Below are 21346 nucleotides of genomic sequence, written 5' to 3'. Positions count from 1 at the left end.
TGGGACTTCCAGATACAGACGGACAAAATGGTGGTGGCTAACCAACCGGACATAGTGGTGGTAGACAAACAGAAGAAGACGGCCGTAGTGATCGATGTAGCGGTTCCGAATGACAGCAATATCAGGAAGAAGGAACACGAGAAGCTGGAGAAATACCAAGGGCTCAGAGAAGAGCTCGAGAGGATGTGGAGGGTGAAGGTAACGGTGGTCCCCGTGGTAATCGGAGCACTAGGTGCGGTGACTCCCAAGCTAGGCGAGTGGCTCCAGCAGATCCCGGGAATAACATCGGAGATCTCTGTCCAGAAGAGCGCAGTCCTGGGAACAGCTAAGATACTGCGCAGGACCCTCAAGCTCCCAGGCCTCTGGTAGAGGACCCGAGCTTGAAGGATAAACCGCCTGCAGGGGCGTGCTGGGTGTTTTTTATATATATATATATATATATATATATATATATATATATATATATTCTTGGATGAATGAATCCAAGAATCCAAGAACATCCAAGAATACATTGGGAAGATGGCCCCAACTGACCGAGTGCTCAGTGAATACCTCAGGCAGCAGAAACCCAAGAAAGAGGAGGGAGACGAGGAACCATCATGGAAGGACAGGCCCCTGCACGGTATGTACCACCGGCAGATAGAGGAGGTGGCTGATATCCAGAAATCCTACCAGTGGCTGGACAAAGCTGGACTGAAAGACAGCACAGAGGCACTAATCATGGCAGCACAAGAACAAGCTCTGAGCACAAGATCCATAGAGGCTGGGGTCTATCACACCAGGCAAGACCCCAGGTGCAGGCTGTGTAAAGATGCCCCAGAGACAATCCAGCACATAACAGCAGGGTGCAAGATGCTAGCAGGCAAGGCATACATGGAACGCCATAACCAAGTGGCCGGCATAGTGTACAGGAACATCTGTGCCGAGTATAACCTAGAAGTCCCGAGGTCAAAATGGGAGATGCCCCCAAGGGTGGTGGAGAATGACCGAGCTAAGATCCTGTGGGACTTCCAGATACAGATGGACAAAATGGTGGTGGCTAACCAACCGGACATAGTGGTGGTAGACAAACAGAAGAAGACGGCCGTAGTGATCGATGTAGCGGTTCCGAATGACAGCAATATCAGGAAGAAGGAACACGAGAAGCTGGAGAAATACCAAGGGCTCAGAGAAGAGCTCGAGAGGATGTGGAGGGTGAAGGTAACAGTGGTCCCCGTGGTAATCGGAGCACTAGGTGCGGTGACTCCCAAGCTAGGCGAGTGGCTCCAGCAGATCCCGGGAACAACATCGGAGATCTCTGTCCAGAAGAGCGCAGTCCTGGGAACAGCTAAGATACTGCGCAGGACCCTCAAGCTCCCAGGCCTCTGGTAGAGGACCCGAGCTTGAAGGATAAACCGCCCGCATGGGCGTGCTGGGTGTTTATATATATATATATATATATATATATATATATATATATATATATATATATATATATATACATACATTGGAATTTTTTGTTTAGTTTCTTCTCAGAGCGCAGCTCAAACACAACAGGGATGCTCTATTTATTTCAGATAAAGGTCACCATTCAACATAATCAAAACTAATTTTAATGATGACATTTCAATCTACACTTAGCTCTCAGTAGGTTAGCTCTGTGATAATAAAGCAAATCTTATGATGTCATGAACCTTCACAATTCTTGAACATAACGAGCGCACAAACACGTACCATTACAGAGACAGTCTGGCACCAGATCCATTCTGCAGAACCACAATCATCATCAAGAAAAGCAAGGACTCTGGGACGGATGCTGTCCCCTGCATCATTACAACAGTTTGGGGTTGAATGACAAAAGTAAAAGGGAGTAAGAGGGAGTTTTTCCTTCCCACTGTCACCAAGTTTTGCTTAAAAGGGGTCGTCTGATTGGGTTTTCTCTGTGTTGTTGTAAGGACTTTACCTTACAATATAACTGTTGGAATCAACATTCTTATTACTTTGACTATATGACATATAGGGCTGCCACAATTAGTCGACTAGTCACGATTACGTCGACTATCAAAATCGTCGACGATTAATTTAATAGTCGACGCGTCGTTTGAAGCATGATCCCTTAAAGACGCAGGAATAAGTAGTAGGATTTAGGAGTGTAATAACGGACTGAAACAGAAGATGGCAGCACTGCATGTACAAGGATGCCAGCTGCCGTTAAACCCCGAAGAAGAAGCTGTGTCCCAGAATTCATAGCGCGGCCCAGCTCAATTTCCAACAATGGCGGTAGCTAGTTAGTTTTAATATTACTCTTATTATTCTTTCTAGGTCACAAAATAAACATTTATCATATTTTCAGGCGAGAATGTAGCTGTGTAAACCTCAAATATCTGCTGAATTTATCAAGACCCCACTTATTTTCAAAAGCGCTCCGGCGTTTTCGGAGGACGTCTGTTACCCACCAGCTCGATAGCTTGCCGGGCTTCAAGGCTCACTAGAGCCGGTGAGAACACCGGACTCCTGGCAAAACGTCTCCTGGCAAAACGTCTTCAAACCCACCGCCGTGTTTCGCTACTCAGGTTAAACATGATATATAAGTCATTTAGATAACTTAAAAATGTTATTGTTTGGTTTTTTCTGTATTTTATTTGTTCCTGAGTAAATCGGTTTGGCTGAGATTAAAGTTAAAGTTTTTACACAGACGCATGCTGGTGCAATAAGCTGTACGTTTTACGTCCAATGGATGCATGATCTGATTAGTCGACTAATCGCAAAAATAATCGGTGACTAGTCGACTATCAAAATAATCGTTGTGGCAGCCCTAATGACATATGACACATGTTAGCTCATACACAAGTGCGTGGTATAATATACTGAATGAAGACCATTGGATTTAAAAATAGAATAGAATGAAATAGAATGCATCGTTTCTGCTTAATTAAAGACTTGTGTTTCTGAAATGCAAGTAATTAATCTGCTCTCTGTATTAAAAAAAAATACATGAAAAGTTATTTTCATGCACCAGGAGTAATTACCCGTTTTGTTACACACAGCTACAGGAGAAAATGAAAGGCATTTTCTTTAAAGGTGTACCTCTGCAATTCTGTAAGTTCTGAACATGCTACTACCTATTGTATCTGTGGCCTAAATAAACACCCCAGGGAGTTTCTTTAGGAAATATTGCTGCTGTCCTTAGAGCATGAAGAATTAGTGCTTGAAATGCAAACTCCTCGGAGCTGCAAGGCCTGTGCCACAAAGAAAAACTATAATCCCCCACACTAGAAATGAAAAAATCCATGGCGGCCTCACACTGAGGTTCTTATATAGATTACTTGAGTATTTTAAGGATTTAATCAGGGGCCGACGGTGCTGCGGCTTCTTTCTTTCTTTCTTTTTTTTGTTCATCTGCTGTAGCGTCTAGCTCACTAATCTTTAGATCTCGGGAAACACTGCATCACTCATTACAACCAGGTAGGGACTAACAAGTGTGAGCTCGCACACAAACACAGACGTACATAAATATGCAGATGCGCTGAAATCCTTGCCCACGCGTATGCTTGTTTATGTGCGACTCCTTGGGCTGGTGTCAGGGCCCTGACTGATGAAAACACAGCAGCGGTGTTGGTGTCAACGCCATAAAACAAAGGCTGCAGAGTAGATGAGCTGCCATCCGTACCTTCAGTGATGGATTTCACCGAGCGCACATTTGCTGTTGAAAAGAGACCAGTTAGTCTGCCCACTGCTCCTTCTCCTTCTTTCCACCCTGCTCGCTTTAATTCTTGCACTTCTACCCTCTTCCTGCATCACAGCGCGTTTTGTCTTTTGCATTTTCTGTCCTCCTGTTGCAATGCAGCCATTTTTTATCGTATCCTCTGTCTTCACACTTTTATTTACAGCGCTCGGTGCCCTTCAGCCATCTTCAAAGTTGAATGGCTCACGTTTATGGCCCCTACAAAGGGAACACATCTGTTCTCTGCCTATCCCACACTGTCTGTTTCAGTGTAGTTGGTCCTCTCTCTTCTCCGCTCCACTTGTCTGCACACGTCTGTAGCAAGCCCACTTCAGACCGTCTTTTGTCCATTCAATATCCTTCACCGGTGAAAGGGTCACAGCAAGCTCCCATATCCTTTAAACCCTCTCGAAAATATAAGCCCTGTGTGTGTCTACCAAATATGTTCCATAGGTGAAAACCGTCAAGCAGAACATTTTTAGATGTTAGCTTTATTTCCTTAAAAATATATATTTTTCCCATTTTATCTGAGGAATGTCATTTCAATTTTCACCATCCAGGAACACCTGCAGATTTTGTTATTTTCCTTTTATGTGTCCAGACGTCATGCTTGTGCTCGAGTCTAACAGATTGCTTAATAATAACAGTCTACATGGACAGATCAGTGTTAAGCTGTGCTTGATCATGACTCACAGTTTTGCGATGGCATTGGGTGCAGAACACATCTGAATGAAATATGCAAAAACCCCTAAACCGTGTGACTATTAATAGAGGATGAAATATCACAGAAGCAGATTATGTTCACACTAGGGAGTCTCAGCAGAGAATTTTCCTCAACGATCTTAAGTAGTCCCACTCAACAATGCATAACAATCCCCCTCTCATCAGAAAAAAAGTCTGTCTGAGTTAATATCGTGCAATTATAGCGCATGTTTCACTTTGGTGTTTTGCAAATCATGGAGGAATAAAATTACAAGTGATGTTTTCATTCATGCTAAATCTTTGTATACTGTTTTCCATTTTTTTAATGTTCTATATGTAATAGCAGTGCAGTTTAAGATTTGCAAGTCCTCCAACCAACTGGAAATACCCCTGAACATGAAACAAAGTTAGTGAGAAGAAGAATAGTGATCTGAAAATAGTTAAACTACGAGACCAAAAACCTTTTTCTTTCAGATGCTGACCACAGCATATCATCCGCCTGCATCTCACGCTACCTCTAGCTTCCTCCTCTGTCACACCAAACCTCTGCATATCTTCCAATATCCGTTATCCCTCCTCTGCACATATCCGAGTCATCTCAGCCTTGCCTCTCCCCAAACCGCTCGACCTGAGCTGTTCCTCTGCATTTTTGTTATGCCACAATCTCCAAATCATCTGAAATATGTAACACTCCACTGAATGGAAATATGAAAAAAGTAGATTCCAATCTAATTTTCACAATGCAGTGAATGTAGAATTTGCTCAACAGTGGTAACAGTGGCCTCTGTGGCCACATGTGGTAATGACAGGATTCTGTAAAAAATAACATTCGATTAACAAACACAAATCCATCATCTCTATACCCCCCTGCAATTTTAAAATTCATATCAGGCAATTTAGTGTTAGGTGTGCATCCTCTGAGTTACACTTGCTTCCCAAAAGTCATTTCACTTAGCACCACTCTCCTTCCCACCTTGCCTTTCGCATCCTGAGACGTGCAAACTTGGTGCAAACCAACTACAAGGAACTTCTTACTGCTGTGTTTCCAAACAAGGGTTTCTCCACCATGTACTAAGTTGTGTTTTGCTTGGGAATCAAATGCATATTTGATCCAGTGACATGTAAGGTTTCTCTTTTCAGTTGGATGGTTGATGCTAATCAGAGAGTAGTCTATGAAAATGTATTTATGATGCGTCGATTTCCACTGGTTTTCTGTGTCCAGGAGTTTCGGCCCACCTGGAAATCGACTGTCACGCAGAGTCTGATTTACTACTTACTTATGTGTGTGAAAGTTTGCTGGAAAAGGTAAAGGAATAGTCACCCGACTGTGGTTATGCTAACCTTTAGCTCTGGTAACAGCCCAGCTGGCTTCCCCTTTCTGTTTACACCACTCTCTCTTGACTCCATGCTCATTGCACCAGCAGAGCCTTGTATCTATCTATGTACCTTGTGGTATCACACCCGTGCACGCACGTTAGATTACGTCAAAAGAAAGAAAGCAATGCCATTCACCTTATCACGAGTAAGTGTACCATCAAAATGGCTTTGGAGCCAAATATGAAACCGTTACATATTATTCCTCTGAAACAGTCATTAATCACAACTTGCCAAATCAGTGCAAAAAACTTCTTTGCAGAACACCCAACGGTCACAGACATTCAATCATAAGTTTAGCCAAGCCAGTTGGAAGAGTCAATCCCACTTATTTGACCGTGAAGGTTTACGATAAATGGGCAGACTTTATGAATAGAGGCTCTATTTAGAGATGGCTCCATAAAACATGCAGCCGTCCACTGTTTCATTTTTTCTCGTAAAGCATAAGGTCAGTGCCATTTGAAGTGCAAAATGGGATTCATTCTCTATTTTTGCAGGGTGGCAGTTAATCTCTTGTGATTTAATGTTCATGTATATAGAAAATAAAGCAAGTGGGACCAGTGTTTAAACTGAATTTGGAAACTCTTGCGGTTGAGTTTCCACAATATGTTTGTACTTCAGCAGGGAGAATATACATGCCATGGCCTTTATGCTAACAGAAAAGCTATTTAGACCTTTGTGAGTGCATGAAAGGAGGGTTTTATGTATATACACTAATGGTCCTATAGTCTCTGCAAGTTCAAACTTTCCCTGTTTAACTTCAAAAGGAGCTGCTGCATGACAGCCATACCCATTGTGTCCCCACCTGTGCATGGGCGTTTCAACCACTGCTATTAGTACAGCTGCTTGTCTATATGCAGGAGTATTTGCTGAGAGCTAAAATAGCTTTAATGACAGTGTGTTTGACACTGTGCTCTCAAAAGCAGCTTTGCTCTCCCTGATGTAATGTCTGTTGTTTGTCGAGTTGAAAAGTCCATAGGCGGTCCAGCAATGACAGTGGTGCAGTTGATGGTTTTTGTGTGTGCGCGTGTTCCGCTGTTAATAGACAACGCAGCGAGGTGCCAGTTGGCTTGTCTCATCGCAAGCTCCAAAATTTGGCTATTCGCAGGCAAGCAGGAGACAAACAAAGCATTTGTTGGCTCTTCCCTGTGGTTACAGTACACAATTAAAGGCAGAGGGTAACACGTGCACACATTTTATCTGCCTGTCCTTCGTACATACACATGTACAATTTCCAGCCATCCATATAAGTTCCTAACACATTTTATTTTCAGCATGCAGCATGCAGCAGAGGAATCATAAGGGGGAGAAAACTGTCATTGATGTGTAAATTCACTATAAATAATTCCTATCTCGTCTCACCCAAAAGACCGTCTTGACGAGTGTTGGCTGCTGCTGCTTCCAGCTTACGCCTATCTCTCTTCCTTCCCTCCTGTATCCATCTCTCCCAACATCATTACTTATGAAGCAAAGTAATGGAAAAAAAACACAAATTTTTTAGTGTTTTCCGAGACCCACTGTCACCATCCTCCTTTGCTCACTCTGGGATGGGCACGTGGCGTAAAGTATCCAGCCATAATGGAACATGAAAGTGGGGTTGTGGCCTACGCACTTGCATGGTGAGAAAAACAGCAGAAGTGGAAGTATCCTCGCCTTGCTCTGCTCTATATTTATAGGCTGAAAACCTGATTTCAGATCAGTCACGCTAGACTTGCAGCAGACACCTACTGCACGCTGGGGGAGGCGGCCAGGCATAGAGACACTGACTTTTTCTCTTTCTTTTTTCCCTACCTTGAAAAATGTTGGGTTTTATTTTCTGTTCCTGTCGGACGTTGTTTTCTCTTAGTTTCATCTTGCTCGTCTAGTATTCCTCTTCACAAGCAGAGTAAAGCACTTCCTCGGTGCAAAAATATTATAGCTGTATGTGCTGAGTGCAGTTATATGTATGTAACCTTTCTTTTAAATGATGAAGCAACCTGTTTACTTTTTAAATTTGTGTCACCTTTCTTTCTCCAGTGAGCTAAAACTTACATCTGCAAAATTCTTCTTCTTATTCGAAATAGACCCGAATATTTCTACTGTCATGGTAGATTTTTCTTTCTTTCCTCTGTGAAGAATTTCTATGTCTTTTTCTTGCTCTTCTATGAGTTCAAGAACAGACGAAATGCTTTTTGAGTGACTGGAGTATCCTATTAAGAAACCCAGGGACAAAGGTTTCTTGGGAAATATGCTCACTTGCTTTTTTTGTTAGTAGTTACATCAATACCACTTTCATTTAAGCGCCTTTACCAGCAATCCGTTAGCATTTCAGCATATCTTAGCTTTAAGACTCAATATGCACGGGGTAAAAAGCAATACAAACTGGATGAAAGGTAACACATTCTGCTTATCTACTAGTTTCAGCGGGTGTGTTGCATCTTATCTTATTTAATGCTAGAACAAAAGTCTATAAAAGTGTATACATTAGCTGTTAAATACAAAATAAACTGAATAGTGTGCATGGAGTTTGCATGTTCTCCCTGTGTCTGCATGAGCTGTCTCCGGGTGGAGTTAGGTTAATTGGTGATTCTAAATTGAGTGGCGACCTGTCCAGGCTGTACCCAGCTTCTTGCTCCATTAGTTACCCGCTGCCATCAGTCGGATATTCCAACTGGAAAGTCTGAGAGGTAACTCAAGATTTCCAACTTCTCACTTGAAATGGGTGATAAAATGTGTAACGATGATGCACGAATAAAGGGATCCTGTAAAGTCGAAGACAGCGACAGCTACTGTATGTAAAAATAAGGTAAATCTGGTATAAGTCTACCACAGCAGTCATACCATAGCAGGTGCCAGAAAGCAAATAATGTATTCCTTAAAATGTCAAACTAGTCTATGTTTGATGCTCTATAAACACAAGGTGTGAGATTTAGATGACATTGCACTTTTGACCTTAAGTGATGACATAATTAACTGGTCCAAATTCTCCTCACTTCAACGATAATTTAGCCTTATCAGTAATATAAAAGACTTCTATTGTTTTAGTTTAATACAGACACCTGCAAGTCTTCAAATCAACCCAAACTGTGTTAGTTGTCCTGAGTTTCCTTTTTTTGTTCGTCCTTCCGCCCTTTTTTCAGTGTCACCACTTAGTCTCGCAGATATGTGAATCCTTTTTTTCTGTCTTTTTCCTTTTTCTTTTTTTTTACTCGTCCTCATCATTCAGAGAAAAAGCAGGCCAATGTCTTTATGGTCGTGTTCCTGTCCTGCTGTGCTTTTAGCCTAATGGACAGACAGCTGTGCTCCCATTTCTATATTTAACCAGAAACCCCACATGATGAAGTTTGTCACACCCTCGCTCTTCCTCATGTAACTGACCCCCAAGTTAATGCCCAGAGAAACACTGTAACCTCACAGGACATTTTATTTTGTGCACCTCTGAAATACAGAGATGGAATATTAAATGCTGGCCCTAACATGTCAGAATATCTTTGGGTATAGAAAATAGAAACAATTTTAAAAGCCAATGCAGAGCAAAATACCACCAGTTGCAGTTGGTCTTTCCCTCTGTGTATGTATGCCGAGCTTGTACAAATAAATCCGAATTTTAAGCTGCTGTCTTTTCTCATACTTTCAGGGGCTTTTTGCTTAAAAACTGGAATATTTTATGCTGCTCTTTTTATTTAATCATTTAAGCTAAACATGGAAAACATGGGTTTTGTAAAAATTAAGGGTACATTAAACAGATTTAGCGAAAAGCACGTTGATAAGCCTTGCTGGAACTACTTTAAATGCAGTATTTAATGTAGCTGTAATCTGCATAAAACCACAATTCTGTTATTAAATGGATGCAGGAGGTAAAAATAAAAATCCCTTTCCATTTCGGCTCTTTGGTTTTATCGGTTTGTCCACTGTTCAAGAGAACGGTTACATAGTTCTCTGCAACATTTATAAAATCCTTGGAACAACTTTTACGAGCCTTGAAAGTTAAACACACATTATAAATCATATAATGACAGATCCACTTTGTCTGCCTTTTATTTGATATAATACATGATTAAATATGCAAATCCCTTTTTCCTGTGGATCTGTTTGTGACTGTTGGTGTGTCAGCTATGCCTGTAGATGTGTTTGTGTGTGTGTGTAAGCTCTGTATTGAGGTATAAGTAAAAGCATTAAGGAAGGGATCAGCTTGAGCTGGGGTCGTGCCCATCAGATTAGAAAGCTTAGTCCTCCCGTCTTTGTGTAATTAATGAGAGACAGAGGACAAGGAAGCGATAAAGACAAAGAGGCAATGAGGAGAATAGAGTGATATTAAAAGAAGCTAGTGCACATGCTCACCAGAGAAGGGATCGTGTGTAATGACAGGGTTCCTGGTGGTCAGTATATTTGTGTACATGATGGATGACTATGCAGCAAAGTACTGAGTCCAGAACCAACAACAGAAAGGGCTGGACTGGATATGTGGCTCGTCTAGCAGAGTTCAGGACCTTTATAATGTAAACAGGGATCAAAACTAGAGAATGATGGGAATACAGCGGTGTGAGGGTTTAAACGAAGCAGACAAAAGTATGCAAGTGGGCGAACATGCGATAACGGTGCAAACACTTGTATCGGTGAATACATTTTAGGAATGTGCATATTTTTTTTCTGCAAACTTTTACTACATACAGATAATAACACATTCCTGAGTAACAAAGAAAAATAGCTTTAATTGGATTTTTTTGTGTGTGTAATAATGAGAGATGTGACGTAAGAACAATTTCTCATTAAGCAGGTTAATCACCAAGGTAATCCAAGTTTATTTCTGTAGCATCATTCAGCAAACATTCGTGTGCTTTATATAAAAGGCAAAAGAAAAATCAAGCAACATAAAAAAGCAAAGAAGATAAAAAATAATTTAAAAAAAAGAATGAGGTGGCCTACACAGAAGAATAAAAACTGCGGTCCCAATTTTAATTAAATAAAAAGCGGCGGTAACTAGAGAAGCTGTAATTATCCAGTATCCAGTAATGAGAGAAATATGCCACCCTAACATGAAAATATCTTATTATAGCGTGAGAACGGTCTCGCAGAAACTGGAAATTGTTCACACTGGGTATATTATATATTGGGTGCAAGCTCAAATACATAAAACAGAATGATGCACAGCACATTTTTACGTTTTCTTAATATTTCTTCAATAATAAATAATATACAAAAAAAGGAAAGATTTACTAGACCAGCACCCCCCAGTGTAAGGTTTATGCCAGAGCTGCACTGAATTAACATCACTGGTTATTACCAAAAATAAATTTCCAATGTTTTTGTATATTTTAATTCACTAGTTTGGGCAGCTCTTTAATAAAAAATAAATTTTTGATGCTATGACATAATTATTGTTGTAGTCACATTTTCAGTGTTAATGCTTGATTACTTTCCAACATCTCAGAAAAATCCAGAGTGCCGGCTCAAATCTGGGTAAAAAAAACCTTGAATTCAGTCATTTCCAGTTGAGTTAAGTTTTCACAAATATTTCGAAAGGATTTCTGTTTTCTTGTTTTTACGAAAAATGATATAACAAGTTTGTTATGCTATTTATGAGTCAAACTTACAGCTCATCATCACAGGTTGTGCATTAGCAAATTGTGAGCAATGATAGGAGTGTATAATAACTTACCCCCCTGGTAGCAGGTGGTCCTAGTTTTGTTTATGCTGTGAAGGATGTTGACATACAGGTGAGGGTTTCTGACTTGATGTAATCCTATTTTTGTTAAAGACCACATGCAGTATGTGAATTACATGCTTTTTTAAAAATGAATAATGTGTGTTTTCTCTGTATGGCACATTAGAATGACGAACTTTTAAGCTTAATGTGGTTGTAAAGGGAAATTATAAACAGTTCATTATACTAGCTGAAGAGTTTCATTGTTAGCCCAGAGGAAACGGTGACCAGTTTCATCCAAAGAAATCACCCCTTGTCCCTTTTCAGAGGTCGGCCCTAATGACTCTCGGTAACTGAGGAAGACAAAGCTGCATGGCAGAAAATCCATTAGTGAGTCTGCAGCTAGATAGCAAAGAGACACAGAGGAATGGTGGCTTTTGATACAGTAAAAGGAACTGCCTTGTCTTTTTCTGCGAGCGTCTCGAGAAAGCTGGCAGTTAGCCTGCATGTCAGAGCCCTGGTGGATGACTAATACTTGAAGCACTCTGAGGTGTGTCTGTGTATTGGCAAAGGAGGCCAAGGAACTGTGGGAGAGGGGGAGGAGGATAGACCAAAAGGGAGAGAAATTTGGGGATTGCAGCAGCGCTGTCACAATAACAGACTTTTGACAAAAATGCCAATATGGTTCAGCCTGCATACAGATATTGCTTTTCTTGTGTCACCAATCGGATTATTTGACATCTGGGTCCGTGATTTGTCTGTTTTTAGATCTCACAGACAAAAAAGGAGACATTAGGAGGTTCAGAGTTTCTACTGGATGTCAAAATAATACGCCAGTGTTGTTTTTGCAGCTTGTAGCCAGAAATGAATTTAAGTTTAAAAACTAAATGCACTTCATCTCATGAAAAAAACGGGGCTTTTGGAAGTGAGGAGATATTTCATGTGAATAGTTGCAGTTAAATTATTCAGTCTGAATTTTGGCAGGAAAAAAAAGGTCAAATTCATTTTTTAGAATTCCAACTGTGGCAACTGTGCGAGCTCACAAAAGTGTCATAACCAATAAAAACACGTGCCAAAACTGATGAGCAAAATCTTGCCTACATTAATTTTTAAAAGCCAGTTTTTAATCAAATCAAGTTCCAGTGATTTTTTTATTAATATCCATTTTTTTCCCGTTTTGAAGTGTGGTAAAGACAAGGTTAGAGCTTTCTTGTAAATTGTGGCACTATTGATATGTAGCTTGTCAGTGAGATGCAGATATCAGTTCACATGGAGGATTCACTCAACACTACACAAAAGTGTTCCAGTGGGATTGATAGGATTCAAAATCTGACACCGTTTCAATACCACTGTGTTGAGACGTCTTCCTGTAGTTACTTGTGCTACCGCTTGTGCATCTTGAGCATTCGAGTCTATGTTTCATTCTTAATATCAGTGTCATTCAGCAGATGATCTGCACTATGACTGACTCCTCAGTATTTTTTAAATTCATGCTACGTTATTTTAATCCCAAATTGCACTGATCCCCCCACATTTAACTCTTTGCTGAACTGAGTTGCAGAGAAATACTGAAAATGCAATCAAATCTGAATATTTTTGTACAAGGAAGCGGAGGGAATAGTAAGAAGAAGGCGTGGCTGAAGGACTGAAGCTTATCTGTCCATCTGCCGTTGCCAGGCAGTGAGCCTGTGTGTCCGTGAAAGATGGTTCCTTACCGCACCAGATGCAGGAGAGGACTTAATATCGGGATACACCTTCTCTGTCCCTGTCTCTTGTTGATTTGTCACACACACACACACACACACACACACACACACACACACACACACACACACACACACACACACACCAGCCCAGTTTTGTAGGTTTTTTTTCTTTTTGTTTTTCCTTGACACAGAGATTAGCGGAACGTAAAAAAAAAAAAAAGATTTAGACAGAAGATATGAGGAGGAGGAGGGAAAAGCGATAAAATTTCGGGCACTTTTGCTACTGTGAGACATCACAGAGACATCTTCCACACAAAGAACATGAACACTTTGGTTTCTGTTTATTGTAAGAGGATACTAGAAGACCTCATTCCTCCGCACACTGAAACCTGAACTCTGTTTAGCTTCCTGTCTCTGTTTACTGTTTCCTCATCTTTTGGCTTTTTTACCCTCTAATCTTTACAATATGCTGTTCACATTTCTCACTTGTCTCTTTGTCTTATTTCAGTTTTGACTCCCAGTGTTTTACTGTCCAAATAATGCCTATTGTACAATAAAATACAAAGGCAATATGTCTGCCCCTGCTTCCATCTGATGGCAGGTTTATTGTAAGCTATAGTGTCGAGTGCCTGACCTATTGCCTGCAGACAGAGCTGTAGTTTTGAGGCTTACTCGCATCCGACCCTCCCTTCCTCTTCAGGCCCAGAGGCTGAAGCAGCTGGCTACATACATATTTCTGAATGACTAAGCAGGCAGGCAGCAGAGGTCTGGATATGCTGAATATTTTGGGAGAATAAGCCATAATTATTGGATATTATTCCACTGGATTTTTCAGCAACAGAAACTCCCATTACTCCTAGCTCTCATTTGTCTTGATGCCTTGATCAATTGGTCCTTTGCAACATTTTACAAAAAACTAAATGAAACATGTAAATGAGGGTTGCTTGGGCCTACAGTTTTGGCCGTAATTTGTAAGACGTGTGCTGAAATTACAGAGACAGTCCAACTCTGTCATGCAGGTCATACTGTGCTCGCTGAGCTGTACATGAGAGTGAAAAGCACAGACAGTGGCCTGTTAGCACCGTGGCAGCTAATCCATAACCTTTGTGAGCCTCGCGCTCGTGCTCACGCATGCAAACACACAAATACTGGAGCACGTTCACGCTCCATCGACACCTGACCTTTACAGGAAGCAGAGTGGAAATCAACTGACCAGAAGCTCCTGTCACTCAAGGAGCATCCACCCCCCCTCCTCTTTTCCTCCATCCCTCACCTCTCCGTTTACACTTAGTCAATATTCATTAGTCAGTGTTTAGTATAGAATGAGAGAGAGAATGTGTGGGTGAAAGAGGCAGAAAGGAAAACCGATATATATATATATATAAATATATATATATATATATATATATATATGTATATATATATATATATATATATATATATATATATATATATATATATATACATATATATATATATATATATATATATAGGTGAAGCTGATGTTTGAGCAAGGGAGAGAAAAGGAATCGGGAGATGACAGGGCAGAAGAGAAGCAGATTTGCTTATCAGACACCCCAAAAAAACAGGCATGCACACACAGTCAGAAACTCAGAGTGGTGCCATCTTAGTAAACACAGCTTTGATGATATGGGTATCATACTGAGCCCAATGACTTGACTTAAAGAGAGAAAAACTGCTGTGCACTGTGCACTTTGTGTGTGCACATTAGTGAGCGAGAGAGCGAGAGAGACTGTGACTGTATGAGACAAAAATACATATTAAAAAAAGATAGAAATATGAAGATATCAGGCATAAATCTGTGTGTGTTTTTGTAAAAGAGGAAAAAGAGAGCGCGAGTGTGTGTCTTGACTACAAATCAACTTCTCTTATCCATCTACGTAGATTGCCCCCATATTGGATGTTTAATATTTAACTATAGCTCTTCTCTTGGGAGGCATGGAGATTAGAAAAAAAGTTGGAAGGCTGCAGTGTGTGTGTGTGTGTTTATATACGCAAAAGCACGCACAAATGCAAACACAGAGCAGTGCTGACTTCTACAGATTATGTACACATAATCAGAACCCTTCATCACAAAACCACAAACACTCAATATGCAATCAGGGGCATACAAATGAGATGGAAATGTATTCAGACAACACCTAGTGTCAAAATGTTAAGTACAAGTTTCACAGGTGTACAAAAATAACTACCGTGGTTCTGAAATAAATGAAAAGAGATAGTTTAAGTCATTTAATAAGCATCATTGCCCAAATCAATACTTGTTCCACCCGTCTCAGGTCAGCTGAAACAAGTAGCACATGCAACACAGGCATGTAATCATATTTTGATTTGGTGCAGTTAGCCGGCAGTAACAAAAAGTAAGCGAATATCGAAGCCAGTGGAACAAGTTTACACTATATAAAATCATTTAAAAACAGAGGATTCATGTGGAAGATGATCATGTTTAAAGAGGTGAATTTTGAGACAGGATATGAAAGTGGGGAAAGAGTCAGTGTTATGAATATCTGGGATGGAGTTCCAGAGGTGAGGAGAAGAGCAGCTAACGGCTCTAAACCCTGTGGTAGTCAAACGGGGGGAAGGGACTGAGAGATGGAGGAGGAGACCCGAGCATGCGATGTGCAGAAGTTTACCCCACAATACTGAAAATGCAGATCGTTGTGTGCACATTACATGCATCATGCATACTTTCCCACATTATCACGCAGGGGATCCAGTGCGGTGCACTCCTTTTTTGGCACAATATAGAATTACCTCTATGCAGTCACACACTCGTACATTAATACAAAGTGAGTCATTGTTATTTCACAGGGTTTACCTACTCCACTCACAGAAACACTGACTCAGTTATTCACTCATACACATGGTTATGTTCTCATTTAAAATGACGCTTCCTCGACTTACAAACCAACAAATTTTGCCGCTCAGCTGCTGTTTAATGTAGGCAGGCTGATGTGCAGTTGTGGAAATTTGTCATACGTTGCTAATGTAAAGTAGGGATACTAATCTGTGTGTATGAAAAGGAATGTGAAGGACCGCTACGTGGCTACATTTTGAGTTGAATTTTAACTAACGTGATGGAGGCCTTAGGTACGTGACAAGCTCACTGCTTGCACTTTTCTTCAGCATTCAGAGGGTTGTGCGCTATGAATTCATCCCCAAGGGTTAGACTGTCAGCACCAAGTTGCATTGCAAAGTTCTGACGGGTGTGAGGGAGAACATTCAGTGCAAACAACTTGAACTGTGGTGCGTGTCACTGTGTCAGTGTCTGCCTGCTCACAGTGTGTCAAAGCACCCTGCTCACCAGATTTGACTCCCTGCGGCTTCTTCCTTTTCCTCAGTACAAAATATGAGGTGAAGGGTCATCGTTTTGACACCGTGGAAGTGATCGAGCACATGTTCCAGATGGTGGTTGAAGCACTTAGAGAATAGGACTTGCAGGGGGGCATTCTAAGTGTGGCACGAGGACAGCTAGTGCGTTGCTGTACATTGTGACTGCTTGGAAGCAGATAGTGCCCAGATTTGAATCGTTTTAGAGAAAAATCTAGATTTCCAAACAAAAATTTAACAAACGGACTTGTACGGACTTGCATGCAGACAAGCTGAGTCACAGTTATGCATTATCAAACACACATTAAAACATATGCAGGGACGCAGAGGCAACAGAACCCGGAGACAGAAGTGGGTCAGGCTAACCAGCTCGGTCTCGCTACGTTTAAAAAATGCAACGGGGTCCCGCTGTTTCGCATTAGATACGATGGATGCAAAGGCACGTGCACACTCATATACACAGTTTAGGAGAATATCTGTGTATTCTCAGACCAGCAAGCCCAAAAACGTCAGTGTGTTTACTCCAGAAGAAAAGACATTTACTTTTGAATGCGGCACACACTCTCACTTACACATTTATTTATTCCCTTTGCTCAGACACACGAATACACCGAGGAGCTGTACGTTTTCACAGATGCAATCTACAAATTCATTTGCTCATGCATAACTAAACGCATATCTTTACCCAAATCTCAAGCTTGGAACAAGATTTGGACAGCAAATCCTCAGAAATACATTGTGCAAATCTCTTTAACAGTCATGACGGTTATTTTTGCTGGAAGATTAATTTCAAATGTACATCAGCGCTGCTCACTGGAGTTTGGTGCTGTTGTACATGCAAACAGATCCTCATCACACACCTACGCGTGTATGCATGTGCATAAAACAGTGGAGATATCTCTCTGTCAGCTCCATCAACACGTAGAGGAATATCAGAGCGGAGCTGGAGCTAACGCCAGACAGGCCTGTCTTTCAGTAAACTGATGCCAGTGTTTGTGTAGGTCTGTGTGTGTCTGTTCGGTGTGTTTTGACACATTTATAGTGGATACGCAGCCAACGCTGAGCTATAACAGTGACATCCTTTCAGATCTTGAACTCCAGAACTGCCAGTGTTAACCGTTGCCAACATGAGCAATGGAAGCCCAATTTTGTCATCTGGGGAGCAAAGGAAGACTGGATCTTGTCACTCATGAAGGGTTAGATGAATGAGGGTGCGAGAAGATTAATAGGAGGCATATTTTGCAGTGATGTTCCTGCTGCAAATCAACAAGCCGAGCGCCGGATGCCGAGACATGGGAGGGCTGAGGAAAAAGAGCGGGGTGACTTAAACAGGGAGGTGGAGTGATGAGATGTGGAGGAGGAAGAAAGAAGGGGGAAAGTTGAACTTTTGCTTAAGAAGCCGTTTGTTTCCTCATCTGTTTACTCTTCCCCGCAGTTCTTTACCCTGAAACCGTTACGCCACTCGACCGTTGCCGTTCCACTCAGGGTATGAAGGAGAGTATTGTTTCAGGGGTTTCCATTTGGCATCTTGTGCATCGTAGAAGTATGAAATACGAGTGTGAGGCAGTGGACCTCAGCCAGTGGGAGGGGTACACTCAAAATTTCTTACTTGGCATGAGTTCAAGTCATCTTGTCTACAACAGAGAAGAGAGATTAGGGCATATTTACTTATGAGCTCAGTGATAGATACTTTTCCAACATGCAGTAGCTATCTGTACTGGTGCCAACGTGTCTGCAGAGGGAAGATTTATGACGGCACATAATCTGAGCCATTATGACTAAATATCAGAAATGAAAAGCCACAAAAATCCTGGTTTATTTAATGTGTGACAGATGTTAAATTTGATGTATTAGAGGGAGCATGTGCTGCCACATTGGCAGACTATGTATTCGATTTGTTCGCTATCATTTTAGTAGATTAGGCCTTCACACTGTGACGGCTTTTAATCATCACTGCTTTTACAAAACTATTCTGACTGTAGCAATATTAATTTTAATATACCAGTTAGCATATTAATATTGAGACTAACTTTAACTGGTTCCAGCCACAATAACATTTCTTCTTTTTCCACCTTTCTGCTGTCTTACAAAACTTTGCATAGCTTGGTTAGGTAGCCAGAATCATGACAAATGACTCGCTATGCCTGCTTTTAATAACTCCTGTGGATTAAAAGGTCAGTTGCTAATAAGGAATGAATGCTGCCTCTGCATATATGCATGTTGATAAAGACTAACAATGTGTTATAATTCCACTTTGCTAGGTTTGATTACCAGGAGCTCCTCCACAACTCCACGTTCTGTTTGGTGCCTCGAGGTCGGCGCTTGGGCTCCTTCCGCTTCCTGGAGTCACTGCAGGTAAATATATATTGTTGTGCACAATGCTGGCTATGACCATTATTCACCTTAAAGTCTCATAGGTCATTTTTCACGATTTACACCTACATTTCTCAGGCCCAGTCATCTATGCGAAATAATGGCTTAAAGATTCAACAGTTTTATTGATTTCTCTGGAGATTAGATATATTTCTGTTCTTGCTCATGCATATTACACACTTTCATGTACCGATGAGCTTTAGTGTTATTTGAGTCAGGATCTAACAGTTGGTGGGCTCTTTGCTTAAGATACCAACAGGAGCTGAATGAAGCAAATTAGATGATCTTATTATCATGCCAGATTTTTACTTATTTGATTATGAATGGTTAATGTTGCCAATTTAAACTTGGTTTCAAACAAGCTTACATTATTATGTTTTATGCAAAAGGCGTACAGTGTGATAATGAGAGGTTTCACAGGAGTCTCTACAGTCCTGTGAAAAAGTCCACCCCTACTGCTTTTATACGTATTAAGAGGTTAAAGCGTCCAGGGAATACTAATAAAATGCAGCTGATAAAAGGATCAAATGTGAGCACCTCTATAAAAGCAGAGGTTTTGGTTTGCCGGTCTGGAACATTTAAGTGTGCGTTCAACACAATGCCAGAGAGGAAAGACATCAACAGTGACCTCAGAGCAGCATTTGTTGCTACCCATCAATCTGGGAAGGGTTCTAAGGACGTTTCTAAATAATTTGAAGTCCATCATTCTACTGCACGAAAGACTGTTCACAAGTGGAAAACATTCGGGACAGCTGCCAGTCTTCCCAGGAGTGAACGCCCTAGCAAATTCACAACAAGGTTACTCCATGCAATGTTCGGATAAACTACAAACTACAAATCTCACACTCCCCAGGGCTCAGTTAGCATGTTAAATTTGAAGCTCACGACAGTCCAATTAGAAGACGACTGAACAAGAATGGCTTGTTTGCAAAGGTTGCCAGGAGAAAACCAGCACCACATTTAATAAAAACCAAACACGGCACATACACCTCATAGCAAAAGTGTGCAAATTGGTAAAAGTGCAATGATTTGAGCTCGTGTTGCAGGCACAGCACCTGAGCATCTTGCAGTCATTAAGTTGACCGTGAACTCTGACTATCTGACAGCTAAAGCAAGGCTAAAATTGGGTCATGCAACATTGCAATGATCCCAAGCACAGCAGTAAATCCGCACCTGAATGGCTGAAAAAAATAAAAAAGTCGAGGTGCTGCAATGGCCCAGTCACAGTCCAGACCACAACCTGATTGAAATGCAGTGGCAGGACTTTAAGAGAGCTGCGGATAAATGAGTTAGCACAAACGTCAATCAAGTGAAGCAATTCTATAAAGAAGAATGGGCAAAAATTCCTTCACAACAATGTGAGAGAAAGTTCTACAGAAAACAATTCGAGTTATTGCTACTTGTTCTAGAAGGTTACGTCTACTGAATCATGGGGTTTTTCACTGGACTGCACAGAGTCCTGAAAACCTTTTTCACATGACTCTGTGTGCTTACCAATCGTAATTACTTTCAAGCATATGTAGTAACATACTAATAAAAACATGATTCAAAAGTTTTCTCTTTACAAAACGCTGTTGTTATTTTCAGGACTTTACTAAATCCTGCATAAACAATCAGATAAAATCCCACATGTACTATACTAACACAGTAACTATCAAAGCATTATCTGCTGATTTTCCCACAACGCTGTTAGAATAACTAAACCGCAGTGAAACCGTTCATGCCGAACAAGCTCCATCTCACATACTACCGTTCAATCAACAGGGAAGTGCAAAGAATGCAGAATGTTTATGTTCCAAAGCTGCGGTTTGTGCAGTGTTTTTGGTTGTTGACACCTTAATGGTCACATCTGCAAATGTTTTGCCCCAGACCTTTGTGCTATGCTGAATGCAGATTGAGCCATAAAGTCTTTATTTGCTATTTGAAAGGCCTTTTAGCCTAAAATGGATCCATTAACACACACAGACGCGAGCGAGCACTTATACAAACTCTAGGATCCTTCATTTAAGTCCATCAGTGAAATGTGCAAGCACACAAACAATAAAGACACCACAGGCAGTGGAGTGAGAGAATAGTTTAAACGCTTTAACAGTGTGCTGTAGTTCTCACTCTGCCACCCAAGTTGATGGTCTCACACCAGTGCAGGAAGCAGCAGTGGCTGTTTTTAGCTTTGCCGAACACTGAACTCTCTGGCTGCTACAGTGTTCCCTGGCTGCACTGCTCTCTGGGGCTACGTGGTGTGTGTGAGTGTGTGTTTCTAACTGCGTGAATAGTCCGGAAGCATCTATGGGAGTGGCAGCCTGCCCCACCGCCGCTGATGTCTGCTGAATGGACAAATCCACACACAACCCACTCGGCTTGGCAGCAGGTAGCTGTCACGGTCCCTTTCTCCTCTTTGCCTTCCTTTTTTTTTCTTGTTTTTTCCTCCGTATCAGCCTCTCTCTCTCTCCCTCTCTTCCTTTCAAGGCGCTTTTTAAGATTTTTCACTTGTGTACTCTTTATTTTTCATTTTTC

At 41.2% G+C, this 21346-nt stretch overlaps 1 protein-coding gene across 3 annotated transcripts in view; it reads left to right on the top strand.

Moving 5' to 3' along the window:
* Positions 1–21346, top strand: part of ext1c (exostoses (multiple) 1c) — a 93939-nt gene that overhangs the window by 59301 nt on the left and 13292 nt on the right. For all 3 annotated transcript variants that reach the window (XM_086279957.1, XM_086279958.1, XM_086279959.1), the window contains exon 3: positions 18721–18814. In XM_086279957.1, the coding sequence (XP_086136083.1) occupies positions 18721–18814 (94 nt within the window). The remainder of the gene's footprint in view (positions 1–18720; positions 18815–21346) is intronic.

This window comes from Aulonocara sp. 'chitande type north' Nkhata Bay, linkage group LG22 (genome assembly GCF_057382095.1).
Source record: "Aulonocara sp. 'chitande type north' Nkhata Bay isolate Kocher_YH1m ecotype deep benthic linkage group LG22, A_spYH_male_GT1.1, whole genome shotgun sequence".
In the NCBI taxonomy this organism is placed as follows: domain Eukaryota; kingdom Metazoa; phylum Chordata; class Actinopteri; order Cichliformes; family Cichlidae; genus Aulonocara; species Aulonocara sp. 'chitande type north' Nkhata Bay.
The sequence above is the reverse complement of the archived record's forward strand: the minus strand, read 5'-3'. Positions and strand labels throughout refer to the sequence as shown.